The sequence below is a fragment of the Ciona robusta genome, chromosome 13 (genome assembly GCF_009617815.1).
Source record: "Ciona robusta chromosome 13, ASM961781v2".
Taxonomy (NCBI): Eukaryota; Metazoa; Chordata; class Ascidiacea; order Phlebobranchia; family Cionidae; genus Ciona; species Ciona robusta.
The window spans coordinates 1,669,586-1,693,826 of record NC_143247.1 but is presented as its reverse complement, the minus strand read 5'-3'; the positions used below and the strand labels follow the sequence as shown (position 1 = coordinate 1,693,826).

At 33.5% G+C, this 24,241-nt stretch overlaps 2 protein-coding genes across 6 annotated transcripts; both read right to left on the bottom strand.

Annotated features, from left to right (window-relative positions):
• Positions 1-609: 609 nt before the first annotated feature.
• On the bottom strand, positions 610-14,329 carry LOC149725697 (voltage-dependent L-type calcium channel subunit beta-2-like). 5 transcript variants are annotated; one of them, XM_089891385.1, is made up of 12 exons: positions 14,194-14,329; positions 13,050-13,133; positions 8,730-8,849; positions 8,275-8,397; positions 7,446-7,656; positions 6,605-6,686; positions 6,079-6,238; positions 5,261-5,429; positions 4,199-4,350; positions 2,916-3,011; positions 2,386-2,556; positions 610-1,362 (listed from the first exon to the last, which is right to left on the bottom strand). In XM_089891385.1, the coding sequence occupies exons 1-11, from the start codon at positions 14,260-14,262 to the stop codon at positions 2,386-2,388; spliced, it is 1,437 nt and encodes a 478-aa protein (XP_089747511.1). In that variant the 5' UTR covers positions 14,263-14,329; the 3' UTR covers positions 610-1,362. The 5 variants fall into 5 exon arrangements, with proteins under 5 accessions (XP_089747511.1, XP_089747510.1, XP_089747512.1 ...); XM_089891384.1 differs by having other exon boundaries at positions 2,395-2,556; XM_089891386.1 differs by lacking the exons at positions 13,050-13,133; positions 14,194-14,329 and adding an exon at positions 11,358-11,426 and having other exon boundaries at positions 2,395-2,556.
• A 2,160-nt stretch (positions 14,330-16,489) lies between these two features.
• Positions 16,490-24,240, bottom strand: LOC149725696 (pleckstrin homology domain-containing family A member 8-like). The gene is made up of 11 exons (XM_089891383.1): positions 24,100-24,240; positions 23,288-23,404; positions 22,702-22,857; positions 22,159-22,283; positions 21,424-21,621; positions 20,580-20,938; positions 20,156-20,300; positions 19,325-19,526; positions 18,844-18,905; positions 18,302-18,381; positions 16,490-17,623 (listed from the first exon to the last, which is right to left on the bottom strand). Exons 1-11 carry the CDS (start codon positions 24,155-24,157, stop codon positions 17,506-17,508), a joined length of 1,620 nt encoding a protein of 539 aa, XP_089747509.1. The 5' UTR covers positions 24,158-24,240; the 3' UTR covers positions 16,490-17,505.
• Position 24,241: the final 1 nt, after the last annotated feature.

The following is a 24,241-nucleotide window of genomic DNA, read 5'->3' as shown; positions in this document are numbered from 1 at the left end:
CTGTCGAGTTATAACATGCGTGTCTTCTTATACACCAGACACAAATGATGTATTCATACACCTCATGCTTACTGTTAAGTTCTAACATCGGTGTCTTCTTATACACCAGACATACATGATGTATTCATACACCTCATGCTCACTGTTGAGTTTTAACATGGGTGTCTTCTTATACACCAGACACACATGGTGTATTCATACACCTCATGTTCACTGTTTAGTTGTAACATGGGTGTCTTCTTATACACCAGACACACATGGTGTATTTCTATACCTAATGCTCACTGTAAAGTTATAACATAGGTATCTTATTACATAACAGACAAAGTATTCATACACACTTCACTGTCAACAGAACACATTAGTAGCTTCAGTGAGGACAAAAAGTCCGACCAGATGCAAGAATAGAAATGCTGACTTGTTCACCTGCAGAAACACAAGTTAGTAAACCATTCTCAACCATACGTCACGTACTTACCAATTCTTGAAGTAATTACGGTAAAATGTCTTGCCTAAAATTACACATGCCAACAAAGGTAGCCCATTGAGCCACGAACCTGTACTTTGTTAATACAATGGTAAACTTATTGACAATTCATAACATGAACGTCTGACAAGCAATGAAATGTAATAAATTTACAATAAAACGCACGATTTAGGTTCAATACGCACAAAGAGAGCACCGTTACTGCAACAGTATACAGAACAGAATTGTGTATATATATGAATTCTTATATATATGTGTGTATATATGATGTGAATAAAATTAACATTACATAGAACAGTGTAAATAAAACTGTGTACCATTTAGTAAACTTAAAACAGTGTGTACTTGGTGTTAAAAACTGCATTTTAAACAATAAAACTGCATTTCATTTAAATTGCGATCGGGTGTTAAAATTGCAACTGTAAAAGAGAGAATCAAAGAAAAAAGTTTTTTTTTCTTACGTTCTCTCGTTGTTAGAGAGACGCTAAGAAAAAAGAAGTCGTATTTTTGCCGGCTTGGCACCGCACATGCAAACAGCCAAACTAAAACCACCAACAACAAAATGTGAATAAAAAAGAAAAAACATTTTCTCATGATCCAAAATTGCCTTTTTTAGTTAAACCAAAAACGAGAGAACCGTTTGCTTTGCCTTTTTCTCATGAAAAAATACGAGAGAGAGCGCAAAACGTATTTTTTCAGCACTTTTAAGATGAAAACAGCACATTTTTTTGCAGTAAATCATTAAAAAAGTCTCAAAATCAATTTTAGCCGGTTCTTTCCAGTTACGCTTCGTTTTCCTTGTCGGCTGGTTTCATAGACCCGCGTCGGGACGAACGGAAACTTAAATTACGTTTCAATGACGTCAATACGTGCACCTAGACGAAATATCCAAATTGTACATTTTTAGACAAAATTTTTCAGTTAGTTAATTTTTTGAGGAAAAATTTTAATTTGTAGATTTTTAGTTGAAAAATTCAATTTGTAGATTTTTGGTTGATTTGGTCATTTATATCCTCGTGGGTGGGAACTTAAGTGACTTATCCATGGTTGCCACTCCCATGCTCACAGTCTATAGTTACTATAGCTAAAATTTAGCCAAACTAAAATATTTGGGCTCTAGTATACACTAAAAAGCAATATTAAATAGCTTTCTGAATAACAAACACCAAAAAACAAGTTAAAACAGAGCACATGCATGGCTACAGCACATTTTTAAAGAAAGTTTTTGAAGAATTTTTTCAGTATAATTTTAAGAATATAGTAGGGTGGGGGAAGACAGGACACCTTTAGCATAATATTCAAATACCCTGATCGTGTTTTAAACAATTAACAACGGTCTATAGGAGTCGTGAGGATACGGTTTTATAATTCTTTGAACGTTTTTTTGTTTACTACCAAATAGGATGAGAAAATTTTAATAAAAAGGTGTCTTTTCCCAACCTACTATACATTTAAAATTTATACCAAAATAATTTACAAAAGGATTAAAAAATTAAATAGAAAGTTTTAAAATAGAAGCAAAGGGTGTAGAGACAGAGAGAAAAAGCTTTTAAATTGAAAAAAAAAATTTTTTTTTATATAATCTTTATAAATAATAAAAATTAAAAAATATATTAAAAATATATAAAAAAAAAAAAAATATGTAGAAAACTGTTAAAAAGTAAGCAAAAAGGGTGTAGAGGCAGAAAGAAAAGAAAGCTTTTAAACTAAAATAAAATTTACATTTTTTTGGAAAAATTTAATAATTATATATATATTAAAAATGAAAAAAATGAAAATATAAACGCAGAGAAGATAGAAGCAGAGATAGAAGCAGAAAAGATAGAAGCAGAAAGGGAGAGAGGCAAAGAGAAGAAGCTTTCAAGCAATTTGAGCGACATCTAAGCCTCTGAACCCACCTAAGTTACCTGGAGGTGCGGGGATTGTGAATTTGTGGTGCTACGTGCCAGGGCTGGGTTCGAATACATGTTTGGGGGGTGCGTAGCGCGCCAATAAGCTTCTAGATACTCCGCCAAATGCTCACAAGCGTCTTCCAGCTGGTTTTCGTCGAGAATTATGTCGAAAAGGTCCTGAAAAAGAAAGGCGTTGCTTTTGCTGTTGAGTTGTAGTATATTTGATGTTTTGTATGCAAGTTTTTTGTGGTTATACACCGCATGTTTACTGTTTAGTTATAACATGGGACATGGGTGTCTTCTTATACACCTCATTCTCACTGTCGAGTTATAACATGGGTGTCTTCTTATACACCAGACACACATGGTGTATTCATACACCTCATGCTCACTTTTGAGTTATAACATGAGTGTCTTCTTATACACCAGACACACATGGTGTATTCATACACCTCATGCTCACAAAGTTAAAACTTATGATTTAGTTAGTAACTGGAGGCTCCCAGGTTCAAGGCTCACGGTGGTGAGCAAAGTACCTGATTGCACTGCGCTAGTTTTTCCGCTGCCACCATCTGGACATTCAGATACTTTGTTTGTGATTTTCCACGAGATTTTATCAGACGCTGTAAGACCTGAAAAAAAAAAATATTAAAAAAATACTGAAAAAATTATACAAACCTAAAAAATATTATGACAAATGGCCTTTTTAAAAAATACCAAGTCCCATGGTGTGCCTTACTGTAGGACCTCATCCATTAGAATAAAATGTGCATATACAATGTTGGGGTAATGAACCAACTCTGGCCTAAATCTCAGGTCCCATGGCATGTCTCACTGTAGAACCTCACCCATATAGAATATAATGTTTGGGTAATGGGCCAACTCTGGCTTAAATCTCAGGTCCTATGGCGTGCCACACTGTAGGACCTCACCCATTAGAATAAAATGTGCATATACAATGTTAGGGTAATGGGCTAACTCTGGCCTATGCCCCACTGTAGGACCTCACCCATATAGAATAGAACGTGCATATACAATGTTAGGGTAATGGGCCAACTCTGGCCTAAATCTTAGGTCCCATGGCGTACCTTACTGTAGGACTTAATTCATATAGAATAGAATGCATGTAAACTGTTGGGGTAATGTTCCAACTCTGGGCTAAATCCCAGGTCCAATGGCGTGCCTCACTGTAGGACCTCACCCATATAAAATAGAATGTGCATATACAAATACAATATTGGGTTAATGAGCCAACTCTGGCCTATGCCTCACTGTGGGACTTAACCCATATAGAATAGAATGTGCGTATACAAATACAATGTTGGGGTAATAGGCCAACTCTGGCCTATGCCTCACTGTAGGACCTCACCCATATAGAATAGAACGTGCATATACAATGTTAGGGTAATGGGCCAACTCTGGCCTAAATCCCAGGTCCAATGGTGTGCCTCACTGTGGGACTTCACCCATATAGAATATAATGTTTGGGTAATGGGCCCACTCTGGCTTAAATCTCAGGTCCCATGGCGTGCCACACTGTAGGACCTCACCCATTAGAATAAAATGTGCATATACAATATTGGGATAATGAGCCAACTCTGGCCTATGCCTCACTGTAGGACCTCACCCATATAGAATAGAATGTGCATATACAAATACAATTTTGGGTTAATGAGCCAACTCTGGCCTATGCCTCACTGTGGGACCTCACCCATATAGAATAGAATGTGCATATACAAATACAATATTGGGTTAATGAGCCAACTCTGGCCTATGCCTCACTGTGGGACCTCACCCATATATAATAGCATTTATGTACCTTAGCAGCAGAAATTTTCAGAGACACAATTATTGGAGCAAGTGAAGTTTTAGTTAATTGTGAAGGGTGGTTTATTGTGTCTGCATCAATTACTACTAATTGTAGAGTTCGAGCCAGCTCAAAAATTCTCTCAATTTCACGTTGGACTTCAGCTGGAATATAATGGTTGGTTATTTGTTACACTCATGCTCACAGTCGAGTTGCTGGAGTTATTGCAGTGTGTGGATAAGCAGACATGACTTTTGGTTGGTTTGGTCATTTATATTCTCGTGGGTGGGAACTTGAGTGACTTATCCATAGTTGCCACTCCCATGCCCACAGTCGTGTTGCTGAAGCTATTGCAGTGTGTGGATAAGCAGACATGACTTTTGGTTGGTTTGGTCATTTATATTCTCGTGGGTGGGAACTTGAGTGACTTATCCATGGTTGCCACTCCCATGCCCACAGTCGAGTTGCTAAAGCTATTGCAGTGTGTGGATAAGCAGACATGACTTTTGGTTGGATTGGTCATTTATATTCTCGTGGGTGGGAACTTGAGTGACTTATCCATAGTTGCCACTCCCATGCCCACAGTCGTGCTGCTGAAGCTATTGCAGTGTGTGGATAAGCAGACATGACTTTTGGTTGGTTTGGTAATTTATATTCTTGTGGGTGGGAACTTGAGTGACTTATCCATGGTTGCCACTCCCATGCCCACAGTCGAGTTGCTGAAGCTATTGCAGTGTGTGGATAAGCAGACATGACTTTTGGTTGGTTTGGTCATTTATATTCTCGTGGGTGGGAACTTGAGTGACTTATCCATGGTTGCCACTCCCATGCCCACAGTCGAGTTGCTAAAGCTATTGCAGTGTGTGGATAAGCAGACATAACTTTTGGTTGGTTTGGTCATTTATATTCTTGTGGGTCGGAACTTGAGTGACTTATCCATGGTTGCCACTCCCATGTTCACAGTCAATTTACATTTTTCTTACATGTCAATTAAAGTGTATACCATTTTTTGCAGCAAAAAAATCGGGTTTTTAATTTTTTTTTACATTTTTTTTATTACTTTCGACATCTTACCGAGACTGGATCTTGTGTTTGATTTTTCAATAGCTCCTCTTTTCGTTGGATTATTAAGAACCGATCGTTTGGCGAGCGATATATCAGCTGTGACTCTTGTTATTGAGATTCTGCCTTCAAAACGTCGCTTCAGGAAATCAAAAACTGCTTTCTGCATCATGTCTGTGACCTGGAAATTATTTTAGTAAAAAATTGTAGGAAAAATAATTTTTTAAGTGAAAAATAAATTTAGACTTAAAAAAAAAATTAAAAAATGGGGAATGTGTTCTTTGCTAAGTCCTAAGTGTAAGCATTAGTACTGCATATCAGAATAGTTCTTAATTATAATTTAGTATAGTAGGGTGTGGAAATATGGGACACCTTTAGCAAATAATATCCAAATATCCTGACAGTGTTTTAAACAATTAACAACAGTCTACGGGAGTCGTGAAGATACGGTTTTATAATTCTTTGAATGTTCTTTGTTTACTACCAAATAGGAAGAAAAAAATATTAAAAATTGTCCCATCTTCCCCCAGTCTACACTGGTCTATGGGAGTCGTGAGGATACGTAAATTTTTGTTTACTACCAAATGGGACGGGAAAACATAATAAAAAAGTGTCCCATCTTACCCCAACCTACTATAATATATATATATAAATATATATTCTAAATAATTAACAACGGTCTATTGGAGTCGTGAAGATACGGTTTTATAATTCTTTGATTGTTCTTTGTTTACTACCAAACGGGGCGAAAAAAAGTATTAAAAAGTGTCCCATCTTACCCCACCCTACTACATTATATATATATATATATATATTCTAAATTTTCTTACCTCATAGCCCTTAAGTGAAGGCCCACATAAGACTACAGGTCTCATGGAAGGTACCACATCATAGGGTGGGATAGACTCCTGTTTCTTGAAAAATGGCTTCCGGCGCGCTTCTTTACCCAAAGTACCTTGTGCAGCAGACGACACAGAAGATTTTGGACTTCTGTGCAGATAATTGCATTTTTTTATTCTCAACAAAAATATTTTAACGGTACAATCAGCGTAAAAATTGTAAAATGTAAAATTTTATCATAAAATGACAGAAAAATACTCACGAAAAAATAAAAAAATGTTTTTTTTTCAATTTTTAGAAAAGATTTTTATTTAAATCTTAGCATTTTAAGAATACTTTCAGTAAAAAAATTATAAAAGTATCATTAATTTATCATAAAATGAGAAAAAAAATGGCAGAAATATCCAAAAAAAAACTTGTTTTCCTTTTTTTGATACTATTTTTGCTGAGTTAAAAATTTTGTAATTAAAGTTTTTTATTTTTTTGGAAATAAAAATCCATTTTATATTTTTTTACCGTGTAGTACTGGAAGTATTTTGTTGGTTGGCTGTATCAGAATCTTCTTCATCAACTCCATTAGAATCCATATCGTATGCAACTGTATGGTGAATAAAAAATATTATAAATTATATATATATTATATTATTAATATATATATATAGTAGGGTGGGGGAAGATGGGACACCTTTAGCACATAATTACCAAATATCGTGATCGTGTTTTAAACAATTAACAACAGTCTATGGAAGTCATGAGGATACGGTTTTATAATTCTTTGAATGTTCTTTGTTTACTACCAAATGGGATGAAAAAGTAGAATAAAAAGGTGTCCCATCTTGTCATATATATATTATTATATATAGTAGCGTGGGAAGATGAGACAACTTTTTATTTTATTTTCCTGTCCCAGGTAGTAAACAAGGAGCATTCAAAGAATTATAAAACCGTACACATGGTGTATTGACTATTGATACACCTCATGCTCACTGTTAAGTTATAACATGGGCGTCTTCTTATACACCAGACACACATGGTGTATTCATACACCTCATGCTCACTGTTGAGTTATAACATGGGTGTCTTCTTATACACCAGACACACATGGTGTATTCATACACCTCATGCTCACTGTTGAGTTACAACATGGGTGTCTTCTTATACACCAGACACACGTGGTGCATTCATACAACTCATGCTCAATGTCAAAGTACAACACATAGACTTTTAAACAAAAATAAAAAAAATCCGAAAACTTTTTAACAAACAATAAAAAAATGACAAAAAACTCACAAAAACCTATTAAAAAAAACACAAAATGAAAAAATTAAAAAAAACACAAAAAAAGTAAAAAACTCACCAGACGATGGCGGTGTTGAGCGTCGAGACATCGTATTATTATCCCCCAAACTAGAAGTAGAAGTACCTCCAGTTTTTGACTGATAGAATTTATTAGACTTTGCTTGCTGTTGTAGTTGCCTAATAGCTTCCAGTTTAACAGGCGAAGGTACAAATCCGACACCGCAACCCTCTTTTACGAGACGGCCTATCCACCAGTCGTTGTTATATTTCTATATAATATAAATGATTGTATGAAGTTATGCCGACAATTTTTTGTTTTTGTTTTTTTTATACATAATTTTTCAGCTTTTAAAAAAATTGAATTAAATTTAAAAAGCAGTTATTTCTTTTTTAAATTTTCCGCTTTTAAAAACAAATGAATTAAATTAAAAAGGCAGTAAATTTTTTATAAAAAGTATTTCATGTAAATTCAGACTGGAAACCTATTAATTTCGACAAGTCTTCGTTTGTATGGCAACAGCACACTCGTGTGGGCTCGATAAAAGTCGTGTATGACATAGATATTTTGACGTCACTCGCCCGGCAGCCAGATTTTACTGTTTCTCATTATCCGCACTCGACGAATCGGGGTAATTTTAATTTCGTCCTATCCTTAAATAGAATATAGGACGGGAGAAGATGAGACACCTTAAGCACATAATATCCAAATATCCTGATCCTGTTTTAAACAATTAACAACGGTCTATGGGAGTTGTGAGGATACAGTGTCATAACTCTTTGAATGTTTTTTGTTTACTACCAAATAGGACCAGAAAATTGGGTAAAAAGGTGTCCCATCTTTCCCACCCTACTATATATACAGCTTTGTGACGTGATATATATATTACCTCCATAATGTGAAGAAAATCTTTGGCTTCAAATGAAACAGCAGATCCTTGTACAGGAGAATCATCATCATGGGAACCATTGTAGTTTAAGTTCGTGCGCACAGCAAACGCAACAGCTTTGGTCTAAAAATAAGGTTGGTGTTTTTTGTCTGGCAACACTTTTTTGCAACTTTTTGTCTGGCAACACTTTTTTTGTACTTTTTTGTTTGGCAACACTTTTTTTGTAACTTTTTGTTTATCAACACTTTTTCAAAACCATTTTAGTTGGCAGCGCTATTCTGAATGACTGTAGGGGCCTAAGAAACTAAAATAAAATCTGCTGGTATATATATAATTTAAAAAGTTTTGAGAAAAAAATGGTAAAAATGGTAAAATCAAAATTTCATTTTACCCCTAAAAAAAGGAAATATATAAAATTATACAAAAAAAAAATTAAAAAACTAAATTTTTTTAACCTTTGCTTTTTCAAGTTGAGCTAGAGCTTGTCTTTCCGTTTCACGCTTGAGCGCTTCTCGATCTTCCTCCAATGAGATGTCAGAATCAGAAGGACGACCTGTGTAAGAGTCAGCTGAGCCCTGAAAAAAAAATGTAAAACTATGAAAAAAATTGTAAAATCCTTAAAAAAAAAAGTTTTGTTTACCAATTTGTTTGGCAATTTTAGAAAAAAATACTGTTTGTTGTACAGTAGGCCTATACTTGCAAAAAAATTGCAAAAGTGATCAAAATCAATTCATATACTAAGCAAAAAGATCATTTTTGGTGGAAAAAACACAATCACATAACAAAATTATGGTACTACTGTACGTAAAACATAATTTTGAGTTTGACACAATTTTTTTTATTGTGCCTTACTCAAAACTGTTGTACTTTTAAACGACTAAACACTGGATTAACCACAAAAAATGAACCAAATTTGAATTGAGACATTTAGTAAAAACTGTACTTAAATTAACTGGAACAAAACAAACTAAAATTGAAAAAAAATAAATTGCATTTTTAATTTTTTCATGTTGGTAAAAAAGTACATATAAAACACTTAATAAAAAAAAACTTAGATAGCAATATATATATACTTTAATATTAGGAAAAACTAGGAAACTCTACAAAAAAAGTAACTAAAAAGGCATCAAACCTAATCAAAATTAGATTCAAAAAAAGTTCAACAAACTCTTTATGGTCTTAAAACAGTTTTGAAGTTAGATAGCAAAACGGCTGTAAATAACGAGCTTACAGTTACAGACTGTGTTCAAATGCATGTTATGACAGTTAGCCTAAAACAACAATTTTTTTTAATTAGGTAAAAAAGTACATGAACTTATATACCAAAATATATTTACAAAAACATAATATGTTTATATAATATATTATATTCCAATTTAAACGTTTTTCAACAGAAAAACTGCTGTACTACAATAAAATTTACAAAACAAATAAACTATTTAAAATAAGAATAAAAAACTTACTTACCAAACAAAATTTTTTAAAAAGGCATTTTAAGTCAGCTAGTAAAAACTGTTGCAAAAATAAGAATAAAAAACTTACTTACCAATCGAAATTTTTTAAAAGGCATTTTAAGCTAGCTAACAAAAAACTGTCGCAAAAAGAAGAATAAAAAACTCACTTACCAAACGAAATTTTTTAAAAGGCATTTTAAGCTAACTAACAAAAAACTGTCGCAAAAAGAAGAATAAAAAACTCACTTACCAAACGAAATTTTTTAAAATGCATTTTTAAGCTAGCTATTAAAAACTGTCGCAAAAACAAGAATAAAAAACTTACTTACCAAACGAAATTTTTTAAAAGGCATTTTTAAGTTAGTTATCAAAAAACTGTGGCACTAATACACAATAATAACCTCACCCTAACAGAGCATACTGAAATGCATGCAGAGAGCTTAAGCATAGTTCAAAGACCGCAAGGACGGTAATAGAGAATCTATCTTAGAAGTTAATTAAATTATAAACCACTTACTGGCTGTAGTAATGAGACTTGCATTGCAGGACTACTAAATAACTGACGTAATGTATAAACGTGTTTCAAAACACTTATATAGTGATAACTTCCGAAAGTTAACAAGAATATTTTGAATTTTTTTGCTAAAATTGTTTGAATTTTGAGTTTAATAAAGATATGTATAGGTCTATACAACTTTTTAAATTTTTTTTTGCTAAAATTGTTTGAATTTTTGAGTTGACTAAATAACTGACGTAATATATAAACGCGTTTCAAAACCTTTATAGTGATACCTTCCGAAAGTTACATTATTTTTAAACTTAAGGCATTTTAAAAAATTTTACTTGAGTAATAGTTTCGGAAAAAAAAGTGTTTTGAATTTTTGAGTTGACTAAATAACTGACGTAATATATAAACGCGTTTAAAAACAATTAACTTTTGTGATAGTTTCCATAAGTTGCAACAAAATTTTAAATTATTTTTGATTAAATTGTTTGAATTTTTGTGTTTAATAAAAAAAAGTGAGGTCCTACAGTTTGACACGCCATGAAACCTGGGATTTAGGCCAGAGTTGACCCATTACCCCAACATTGTATATGCACATTCTATTCTATATAGGTGAGGTCCTACAGTGTGGCATACCACGGGACCTGAGATTTAGGCCAGAGTTGGCCTATTACCCCAACATTGTATATGCACGTTATATTCTATATAGGTGAGGTCCTACAGTGGGACACGCCATGGGACCTGAGATTTAAGCCAGAGTTGGCTCATTACCCCAACATTGTACATGCACATTCTATTCTATATGGGTGAGGTACTACAAAAACCAGTGAGTGACCACTGGGTTGAAGCAATGTCTGCTTAATGTCTTACCCAAGGAAACATCACTTATCAGGATCGCTATCAGTGTCATGCATTGAACCTTGTACCCTTATGTTACAAAGAAAACTCCTAACCACTTAACCGAAATACTCCAAAAAACAAAACATTTTCAAAATAAAAAAAAATTTAAAATAAAAAAATTCAGAAATAAAAAAATTCTCCCAAAAAATCTTTTAAAAAAATAGGCCTATCAATTTACAAACATTCAAAATTCCGAAACCAAATAAATAGAAATCATACGTTACCTGCCACTGTAGGGCAACCAAGCTATCACATGATAACATGGAAACGTCCAGCATTTTTAAAAAACTACGGAAATTCTGAATATTTACGCTAAAAAGCAAAAAGATGATATTTTATTAAAATTTTAAAAAACAATGTTTTTTTTCCCAATTTTTAGCTAAAAGTTAAAAAAAATAACCTTGAATTGGTTGCAATATTTTTTACAAACATAACTTGTATATACTTATACATAAAACTGCAAAAAAAACAACTTATTTTCCTGTTTTTGACAGCTTTCCTTAAAAAAAACACCCATTTTGGAGAATGTTTAACTGAATCTACTAATTTGGTTTAAAAACTGTTTAAATACTATAAGGTCGAAAAAACTGTTTTCTGTGCTTAATTTAAGGTCTAAGAAATAGAGAAAAACACAGTATTTTCCTATTTTGAAATAAAACACTCAATTTTGTCTAAACTTTCAGTTGTAATAAACACTAATCTTGGTCTAAAAACTGTTTTTTTTTTGGTCAATTTAAAGTCTGAAGAAGAAACATTCTACCTTTCAGGATTAAAAATAAGGCATCAGAATAGACATTTTAACTTTGCCAGAATGTTTTAACTGTAGATAAGATACCAATCTTGGTCCAAAACTGTTTATGGCTTAATTTAATACCTAAAAAATAGAAAAACACTTAATTTTCCTGTTTTTGAAAGGTCTTATTAATACTTTCCTCTTAAAAAACACTCAATTTTGCCAGACTGTTAAACTATAAATAGTAATCATAGTCCAAAAACTGTTTGTTTTGCGTTCAAATTTCTTGCACTCAATCTAACATTTTTGCGCTTAATTTAGAGTCTGGGAAAGAGACATATATAACTACTGCTTCCATTGTGTGGCTGGCACACAGTAAGGATATGCATTTCTGCAATGTTTAAATAATTAATGAGGGCATTGCAGTGTAGCGGATTTTAGAACCTGGGTTCAAATAGAATATGGGATTTTTGACGAATAAAAAATTGAAATGTGTGCACACCTGTGAAAAGTGGTGCAACCAATTCAAGGTTATTGTTTCGTTGACACTTTGCTAAATTTTTGTTTAAATTTAACTTAACATATATAAACACATGTGAAAAGTGGTGCAACCAATTCAAGGTTATTGTTTTGTAAAACTAGCTGTCAAAAATACTGAAGTGTTGGTCAATTACAACTTAACTTATATAAACACCTGTAAAAAGTGGTGCAACCAATTCAAGGTTATTGTTTTAAAAACTGTCCATAAATTTTAAAAACAGCACATAAAGCAGAAAAAAATATCAAAAAAGCATAAAACTGTTCAAAAATGACAAAAAATACAACAAAAACTGGCCAGAAATTACAGAAAAACGGGCCAAAAATTACAACAACTTTCCCGAATTTGTAAAAACTGTCCAAAAATTACAAAACACTGTCCAGAAGTTACAAAAACTGTCAAAAAGTTGTAAAAACTGTCAGAAATTGCAAAAAAATGTCAAGAAATTACAAAAAAACTGTTAAGAAGTTGTACAAACTGTCCAAAAATTACAAAACACTGTCCAGAAGTTACAATAACTGTCCAGAAATTGCAAAACACCATCCAGAAGTTACAAAAAACTGTCCAGAAGTTGTAAAAACTGTCCAGAAATTACAAAAACTGTCTGGAAGTTATAAAAACTGTCCAGAAAGCATGAAAACCAACCTGTCTTGTCATGGAATTAGAAGATGATTCAGAAATACTTTCGTCTCTTCTTAGTTTGGACTTCTTTCTGACTCCTCTGTGATGCTGCAGGAAAATTTGATTTAGAAAATAATATAAAATTAAACTTTTTTGGCAGTTACATACGTGGTAACTAGTAAGCAGGCACAAGGTGTATGAAACAGACTATCCGTGTTATAATCAAAAAAGGATAAAAAATATAAATAATATGAAACTGAAAAGTCTGAATTCGTTAAAAAAATCACTCAAAAGTTACATATATGGTAACTAGTAAGCACTAACAAGGTGTATGAAACAGAATAACATAAGCGGAACATGTAAATAGAACAAACACACAAACAAAACGATATAGAAGCACAAGTGACATAACAATCGCCTTGTTCTATAGTTTGCCATGCATTGAGCGGTCGCGTAACAAAATGCGACATAAATAGAGATACACATTACAGAATTTCGAATCCTTCTGTATTCGAATCTAATTACAGGATTCGGTATTCTGTTTAATGACGTCATCATACATCATCTCTTGGACTAAACTAACCATTTTTTATAATTTTGAAAAAAAAGATTCTTGTGTGTGTGGGACTTTCGAGAGAAAACGTTCCGTAGCGTCTTTTCAAAGGTTGCCATACGTTTCAGCTTGACTGTTTTGGCGTCATAAGTTTTTTCTTATAGTTACAAAAATACTTACAAAAAATAAACGCTGAATGTAAATAATAAGTCCGCACCCTTGTACTTGATATCATATTTATTGTTCTAGATAAAGGGTAATAATCCTAGCCAGTGAGCTATAACGTAACGACATAGATTAAATAGATTATCACGATATAGAATACAAATATACTATGTAGAAATCATACACTATCAAACGAGACTAACTTAGGCAAAACGACACATTACACAACGACTGCAAACAGACTGATAATGTGAAACAAAGAATGTTGAGAAACAACGATAAAAAGACGCGCGAAAAAAAGATGCCTCGCGCGTAATCAGTGACGTCACGACATGCGCTACTGTGCTCGGCCAAAACCGTTGGTGACGTCACAACAAACACGAAAATGTTGACGTGCCCAAAACCCCACAGAGTTCAGACATAACAGTAAACATAATATCATTTTCAAACCTGTTGTACTGGAGCACTGTGTACAGGTAATGTCTCAGCATGGCCAAGATATTGCGGTTCACAAGCCATTTCTTTACAATGATGATATCACTTGTACAGAATACAGAGCATGGCTAAATCTAAACTCTAAAAGAATCTGAGAATAGATAAACGAAAATGAAATTTATATTTGTTTGCCTAAATCATTTAATGCATTAGCCTATATAATCTGTTCTGTCATTCTTAAATTTTTTAAAGATTTAATTATAATATATTATATATACCTATTTGTGGGACTAAAAAAATGAATAAGTGTTGCTTGCTTTATCTTTGCGTGGCCGGAAAATGACAGTCGTTATAACACAGGTGTTCTGTTTAATACACCTCATGCCAGCTTACGAGTTACCATGTATGTTACTTTGTGGGTGATTAGTTTTTATGTATGGCTGATAGTTTTGACAACCTGTTAGTGACCACTGGGTTGGAGCAATTGCCGTTAAGTGTCTTGCCCAAGAAAACATACGCCCACAATGGTAGCAGCGACGAGCTTTGAACCCATTACCTCTGGGTTAGAGGCAGGCGCACTAACCACTTTGCCACGGCGTGTAAGAATTAAAAATTATCTCTGAACTGTTATAATTAAATTAAAAAGTTTAACATTAAAAATATTATGTGCTTAAGGTATTCCATTTTAGGCATAACGTATTACATATATCTGTAATTTTACAGACTTTTTTCACCATTATCGTTATTTTATATTATTTCTAAACATTCAATTCTGTATAATTAAAAAATAACAAAAACAGAAAGTCTCAGTTTTTTCATAGTAGGTAAAAAGGCTTAATTTAAATAAATTGTTCTAGTTTAAACGATATTGCGACAGCGTTTTCCAAGTTTTACATTAAATAACCAATTTAAAATTAATTATAAAAAGAAAATTTTCAATAAAAATATCCAATTTAAAACAACAATTTACGGACAGAAAAATTAGCAAAATTGACAAAAATTTATCTAAAAATTGTTAAACAATATATAATCTACATCTGAAATACATTTTTAAGTCTATTTTACACGAAAATCTGTAAAAAAACGCTATAAAAACATAAAAAAATTAGGAAAATTTGACGCAAAAGAAAAACTAATTGTCGGCTTCATGCCTGAACGATTTCCGGTGACCCCAAAAGTTAAAAACAAGAGAGTCAATTTATTAACGTTTGCTATTTATTAATACCAAGAAAAACAACAGTTATTATTATTATATATACCACAACTGTTGTTTTGTCGCTATATCCTGTCTTTTCGTTTAAAATGTTTATAAATCTTCGCTACAGTATAATCGAAGAGACAAATAAAGTTATTATTATTATTATATATGCGCAACAGTTTTTAGCTTGGTTCTGTATGACTGACAATTTATTTGCATAATCCATTTAGTGACCACTGGGTTGGAGCAATGACTGTTAAGTGTTTTGCCCAAGGACTCTTACAATAGTAGCAACATTAAATATCGATATTTTCGTATCTGTTACCAACTGCATCCGACAAACCTGTTTTGATCTTTGTAAAGATGATACGACAGTATTTTTGCATTTAACATGAAATAGTCCACAAAATAACCATGCACAAACAAGCATATAGGCTACATATGTATAACTTGTAATCGGGCACTTGTAAATCAGAATACTTTAGACTTACTGGCAACATGGTAACTTGTAAGCTGGCACGGGGTGTATGAAACAGAACACCGGTGCTATAACAACTGTCGTTGCCCCGCCACAAATGGATAGCACATTTTACCCAATCAATTGCACAAAGTGCGTTTTTAGCAACAAATGGGTTGTAACAATACTCGCCAAGTGCCATTTTAAAGGACGCATGCGCTATAATGACAACAGCACCAGAACCGTATGCATTATGGAGAAATGATTAGAACTTGTTTTCACCCTGGCAGAAGAACGACAGTCCTTAACACGGGTGTTTTGTTTTACACCTCTTGTCGGCTTTCGAGTTACCACGAATGTTACCTTGGGGGTGATTTCGCCAAAAGTCACAAGCATAATATGGTAGGGTGGGGGAGATTGGACACCTTTTCATTCATTTTTTTGTCGTCTCATTTCGTATAGTAAACAAGGAAAACGCAATAAATTATAAAACCATATCCTCACAACTCCCTTACACCGTTGTTAATTGTTTAAAACACAGGATACTTGTATATTACGTGCTAAAGATGTCCCATCTTCCTCCACACTACTATACATAAGACGCGACTTATAGCGATCAGAAACCGCTATTCTTATCGTACTTACCCGTTCACTAACAGCCTTAAATAATACGTTTATTTTACATGAAATACTACCATTGCACAGCGCTACTAAAAAGTGCAAAGCAAAAAAAACAGCTTTTTTCCACGATATATGAAAATGTGTTGGAGAGTATATGAAGACCAAGAGCAGAAAAAATCTATTGCCTTTTTCTTACGTTCTCTCTATCGTAGAGCAAGAAACGAGAAAGGAAAAACGAGAGAATGAAAAAACGCAAAAACCACAAAAAAAAGTTTTCTGGTAGACAGCTACAATTTGTATAGTAGGGTGGGGGAAGATGAAACACATGTTTATTCCATTTTCCCATCCCATTTGCTAGTAAACAAAAAAACATTAAATAAATGATAAAACCGTATTCTTTTTTATGTGCTAGAGGTGTCCCATCTTCTCCCACCCTACTATATAGGCTCAAAAAATAAAAAAAATGCATTTTTTAATGTTTGATATAGAATTTGGTCCAAAAACAATAAATATCCATTTAAATATAATGATATAGAACTTTCAAAAATGAAAAATAATAAACAGTGTCAACTTCCAGCAACTTAGTTGTAACATTTTTCCCCAAAAAAGGTTTTAAATACAACTTTATGGGAAAAATTCAAAAAAAACAAACAAATTTTCAACCAAAAACTTAGACATAATATTTGTGTAATGCATATTTTAGACAGAAAAATGTAAGCCTTATACCACAAATGATACTTTTTTAGCAAAACAATAATGGGTAAAAATGGTTTTAACAGTTTTAAGTCACTTTTTTTAGACTTTTTTCAAAACTTGCCCTTAATTTAAACTATGATTAATATAGTACATTTAATTTAAAGTGTCCTATAAAAAAATCAAAACGAAAGAAGCCAAAAAACTCATAACATTTAAACACATTTTTAACGCAACTAATTTTTACATAATTCTCTTTTAAAAAAAACGCAGTTTTTCTAGATTTTACACAAAAATAATTAATTTTTTAAACCCTGTTTTGGGGTGGCAATACAAGAATGGAATTTTCTAGAGTTTTTCAAACTACTGTGTAGGACTCCAACTTATGAGTTTGATAGTAATTGTCCAATATGTTTAGAACTACGTCCATAGCTGTCGTGTATTGGTCTATGTCTCGTAACAGGATGGGCAAAAATCTGCGAAAAAATGGGTTAGAAAATTTTCACACTTCGTGCTCACTGTCCAGTTTTAATATGGGTGTCTTCTTATACACCAAACACACATGCTGTATTCATACACCTTATGCTCACTGTTGAGTTATAACATGGGTGTATTCATACACCTATAATATAGGTGTTTTTTATACACCCGACACACATGGTGTATTCATACACCTCATGCTCACTGTTCAGTTATAACATGAGTGTCTTATACACCAGACACACATGGCGTATTCATACACCTCATGCTTACTGTTGAGTTATAACATAGGTGTCTTCTTATACACCAGACACACATGGTGTATTCATACACCTCATGTTCACCGTCAAGTTATAATATAGGTGTTTTTTTATAAACCACAAACCAGACACACATAACGTATTCATACACCTTATGTTCACTGTTCAGTTATAACACGGCCCACGGGTGTCTTCTTATACACCAGACACACATGGTGTATTCATACACCTCATGCTCACTGTTGAGTTATAACATGGGTGTTTTCTTATACACCAGACACACATGGTGTATTCATACACCTCATGCTCACTGTCAAGTTACAGAATAATAAGTTGTCCCATCTTCCCCCACCCTACTCTATTATATTATTATTATAGAAACAATAGTATAAATCTCAAAAACAGAGTACTTACTGTGGGTCATCTACATTATCAGGTACAGTTGCCAAAGCTCGAATAAAATCTTTTGGGTAAGGAGCTGCTTTAACAGCAAGCTAAAAAAAATTTTTATTAAATATAATTAAAATTAAAGAAATTGTCCCAATTTTTATTGCTGTTGTTAGAAATTAATTTAATTGATTTAAAACAATTATAAAATATTTTTTAAAAACTATGTTGATTGTTTTTATTTATATTTTTTCTTTTTTTTTGTAAGGTCTATGCCCCCAACACCCAGGGTGCTACCATCTAGACCCTACTGAGGTAGTTTATAGAAACTTAATAATATATATTTTATTGTATAAGGGTGAGGTCTTCAGTGAGGCACACCTGAGACCTGGGATTTAGGTCTATTACCCCAACACCCAGGGTGCATTCAATTAAAAAAAGTCGATTTTATTGGTTTCTTAAAAAGTAATATTTTTACAGTTAATTTTACTCAAGGTGTATTCATATAAGAAATATTTCATTTTTTATAATTTTTTAAAAAGTAAATTTTTTTGGTTAATTTTACTTACCGCAAAAATCCCTTTTACTACCCATCCATGGTAAGGCTTTAGAGTAGCAGCATACGATTTGTCTGTGTGATAAAAATAAACAAAGAATATTTACAGAGGTATATAACTATATCCTTTATACTTGACAATGAAAAAATATATAGTACGTCGGGGTAAGATGGGACATGCTATTATTCTATTTAATCGTCCCATTTAATAGTAAACTAAGAATATTTACAGAACTATATAACCATAGCTTTTTAACCTGCATAGCCCCTATTACCCAAAAAATTCTCTAAAACCCCAAATGTAGCAGAAAATATTGTTTTTACTTTATTTTCAACAAAAAAAAACTATTTTTTATAAAAAAAAAAAAAATTAAAATATCAAATAAAAAAACTAAAAATGCAATTATATATACACATATTTATTTAACATAATAAAATCAATCCAAAGTCTAATTACCCCTAAAAACCCCCTTAACCCCAAACTACAAACTTACTCAAAGCAGCTGTCAAATCTTGTTCTCCATCTTTAAAAATGACGAGAAAATTTTGGACGAATCTGAGTCCTCGTTTCAGCCACATGAGGGCGTCAGTAGCCGAGTTCCGGACTTTTGACGTAGAAGTGATTATCTCTTGGTGCAAAATGTCTTGAAGGGTTGTAAAGTGCTCGGGGTCAGAAGATTGCTTAGTTCGGAGTTTCTGTGGGGTAAAAAAGGGTTAACAGTGAGCATGAGATGTATTAATACACCATGTGTGTCTGGTGTATAAGAAGACACCCATGTTATAACTCAACAGTGAGCATGAGGTGTATGAATACACCATGTGTGTCTGGTGTATAAGAAGACACCCATGTTATAACTCAACAGTGAGCATGAGGTGTATGAATACACCATGTGTGTCTGGTGTATAAGAAGACACCCATGTTATAACTCAACAGTGAGCATGAGGTGTATAAATACACGATGTGTGTCTGGTGTATAAGAAGACACCCATGTTATAACTCAACAGTGAGCATAAAGTGTATGAATACACCATGTGTGTCTGGTGTATAAGAAGACACCCATGTTATAACTTGACAGTGAGCATGAGGTGTATGAATACACCATGTGTGTCTGGTGTATAAGAAGACACCAATGTTATAACTCGACAGAGAGCATGAGATGTATGAATACACCATGTGTGTGTGGTGTATAAGAAGACACCCATGTTATAACTCAACAGTGAGCATAAGGTGTATGAATACACCATGTGTATAAGAAGACACCCAAGTTATAACTCGACAGTGAGCATGAGTTGCACAAAATTCGACAGCGAGCATGAGGACTTACCCGTATATTTCCCATAAAATCAATTTTGACTGGAGCAAATGCAGTCGAACCTATCGTATCAAGAAACGGGATAATTCCCTCACAAGATAAGAGAAATGAAATAGAGTCGATTCCTCCATCTTGTAATAAAGTAATGTCCGAAAAACTAAAAAAAATAAACACATTAAAAAAATAACATTTTTTTCAAAATATTATATATATATATATACATATATAGTAGGGTGGGGAAGATGGGACACAATTTCATTCTATTTTCTCGTCAAAGAACATTCAAAGAATTATGAAACTGTATCCTAACGACTCCCATAGACCGTTGTTCATTGTTTAAAACACGATCAGGATATTTGGATATTATGTGCTAAAGGTGTCCCGTATTCCCCCACAGTATTATAAGTTTTGTATTTGTTAAATTTATGCATAATACCTGTGTAACATTGCAGAAAAAAATGTCAGAGGTTCATCTTCGTTTGGGTGATGGGGGGTTTCCCTGATCCCTAATGGGGTCCCAGAGGGGTTAGGGGTAACCACCCTTTGATTTGGGATGGGTTCTGGGTTTTTTAAGTTTTTGGTGGGGGTTTCCCTTAAATTAGGGATATCGGGGTTATTTTGTGTCGTGTAGGGGTCACTAGAGGTCAAAGTGGGGTCACTCTGGGTTGGTGAGGGGTTACTACTGGTCAACGAGGATAAATCGGAGTTAAAACCTTTATTATTGTTGTTCAGGGGGATTTCCCTAATGGGTGAGGGGCTAATAGGGGTCGTAGGACCCACGCTCCGAGATTGGCGCTGTAGAAATAAAGTTTTGGAAATAAAATAAACAAACAAAGAAATTGATATAACGTAACTATACTACATCCTATTTTTAACAGTTTTTTTTTCTTTTTTAAACTTCTTTAGGCCTATTAAGTTCAAAATAAGCATTAAGAATTTTTTTTAACATAATTAGCCTACTTTTCATTTAATTTATTAAACAGTGTATACAGTAGGATGGGGAAAGATGGGACACTTTTGGCACATATTATCCAAATATCCTGATCGTGTTTTAAACAATTAACAACGGTCTATGGAAGTCGTGAGGAAACAGTTTTATAATTCTTTAAATGTTTTTTGATTGGTACCAAATGGGACGAGAAAATAAATGAAAAGGTGTCCCATCTTCCCCACCCTATTACATATTTTTCCAGTTTTGTTTAAATTTTTAAGATTTTTTTTTAATTTATTACTTTTTACACAAGCACTTACAAAAATTTAACAAGAAAAAAAAAAATTACCTTTTTTCTAGTTTTGTTCAAATTAAGTCGCGGTAAAGTCCCTTTCCCATCCAACGATTGCGATCGCATAGTCATAAGCATGTGGCCAGGCGGTGTCGGGATTTTAAACGTGGCTTCTGAAATCGATATACAACGACCTAAACTGGCAAGAAATGTGTCGCAGCTCGTAGAAAGTAACATGCTAGAATCTGTCAGTTTCTGAAAAAAAAAGATTTTTTTTATACATATATATATTATATATATATATATAGTAGAGTGGGGGAAGATGGGACACATTTAGCACAGAATATCTAAATATTCTGATCGTGTTTTATACAATTAACAACGGTCTATGGGAGTCGTGAGGATACGGAATTATATTTATTTGAATTTTCTTTGTTTACTACCAAATGTGACCAGTAAATAGAATGATAAAGTGTCCCATCTTCCCCCACCCTACTATATCTTTTTGAGCATTTTTTTGTGTTATAATTACTGCCATTGCCCTGCCATGCGAGAAGAAACAAGTTACATTTATTCATTTTTAACTTAAAAGCAGGCACAAGGTGTATGAAACAGAACACCCGTGTTATAATGACTGTCATTACCCCACCACACAAGAATAAAGCAAGTTACATTTGTTCATAACATAAAAGCAGGCACGAGGTGTATGAAACAGAACACCCGTGTTATAATGACTGTCATTGCCCCGATATGCGAGAATAAAATAAGTTACATTCATTCATTCTTACTTACTTCTGCATTTGGGGAATCTTTTTGAGATTCCTCTTTTAAAACAACAGCTTGTTGTACAAGGAGATCACAAAATAATCGAACTTCGCTCATGCACGTGCGTAGCTCGTCATGGGCTTCACGGGATTCTGCAATCATGTGAAATTTTTTTGTGAAAATTGTTAAAAACTTTGATTTCTTTCAACTTTGGTTAGTTTAGTGAAAATAAAAAAGGGGAAAAAAAAGACAAACAAGGAGCTGCACGGGAATTTGTGATACTCTTGTAAAATATTATGAAAATTTGAGAATACAGTAGGGTGGGGGAAGATGGGACACTTTTTTATTCCATTTTCTCAATCCATTTGGTAGTAAACAAAGAACATTCAAGAATTATAAAACCGTATCCTCTCGACTCCCATAGACCGTTGTTAATTGTTTAAAACACGATCAGGATATTTTGATAATTTGTCGTAAAAGTGTCCCATTTTCCCCCACCCTACAAATGTAAACATATATATACATATATATAGGCTATTTATAAAGTAAATACTAGGTTGAAAAACTTACGTTTTTCTAAATTTTCTCTCCCATCCCCCCTGCCTGCTTTAGCAGTGCCTAGTTCAATCAGCCATGCTTGTCGCTCGGCTGGGTTACTAGTTTTAAGATACCATCTCTGTTCGTTATGTACTACCACATCAAATCTTGTATTGTCGTTTGGGTAGGCTAAATGGGTTTAAAGTTAGGTACACCTAATGCTCGCTGTCGAGTTTTAGTATTTTTATAGGTGTGTTTTACACCTCATGCTCACTGTCGAGTTTTTTTTTAGTTACTTTTGAGTTATAACATGGCTGTCTTCATATACACCGGACACACATGATGTACTCATACACCTCATGCAGTCATGCTCACTGTTGAGTTATAAAATGGGTGTCTTCTTATACACCAGACACACATGGTGTATTCATACACCTCATGCTCACTGTTGTTGAGTTATAAAACGAATGTCTTCTTATACACCAGACACACATGATGTATTTATACATCTCATGCTCACTGTTAAGTTATAACATGGGCGTCTTCCTATACACCAAACACACAAGGTCTATTGATACACCTCATGCTCACTGCTGAGTAGAAATAACAGAATATTTACGTATAATATCTCCGGCTGAAATTTTAATAGAAGCTCTGCATCCCATGTCTACTTCTTCCTGGCTGTTGTAATACGAGAGAATTCCTTTTTTTAAAACAAGCCATCTCGGCTGCCACCCTAAAAAGTAAGGTTTCTTGAAAATTAGAAACTGTTTTTTTTTATTAATTATAATCCTAATAACGATAACTTTATTTGTCTCTTTGATTACGGTAGCGAAGATTTAGAAATATTTTAAACCAAAAGACAGGATGTAGTGACAAAACAACAGTTGTTAAAACACGCTTACAGTTAAAAACATATTTACATTTGTTGGAAGAAAATAAGCGTGGTCGCTACACCTAGCAGACAAACGAGCCATTTATGTTTAATTCTTATTAAGTTAGTCTTCTTAGTTCTTTTCTTATCAATGCCCTGCCAAACGTAGATAAAAAAGTCGCTTCTACCATTGTGGGCGTATGTGTCCTTGGGCAAGACACTTAACGGCAATTGCTCCAACCCAGTGGTCACTAATGGGTTGACTAAATTCGTCCGGCGCCGTGGTATAGTGGTTAGCGCGCCTGCATGCAACCCAGAGGTATTGGGTTCAAGGCTCGACGCTGCTACCATTGTGGGCGTATGTGTCCCTAGGCAAGACACTTAACTGCAGTTGCTCCAACCCAGTGGTCACTAATAAGTTGTCTAAATTATCAGCCAAACATCAAACTAACAAATTTTAAAATACATAAAAAATGTTTTATAATGACTGTCGTTTTCTGGCCACGTGAAGATAAAATAAATTAATTTTATAATTTATTGACATAAAATGTTCTTACCACCCCAATAGTTCGTCCATTTATAAACCACTCCTTCCATTTCTTCAGGAATCGACATTTTTTTCGCAAAAAAGTTTTAATATCCTCAAAAAACTAATATATATGTATAATATATTTGAAGATCTAACACATTTTTCCTAAT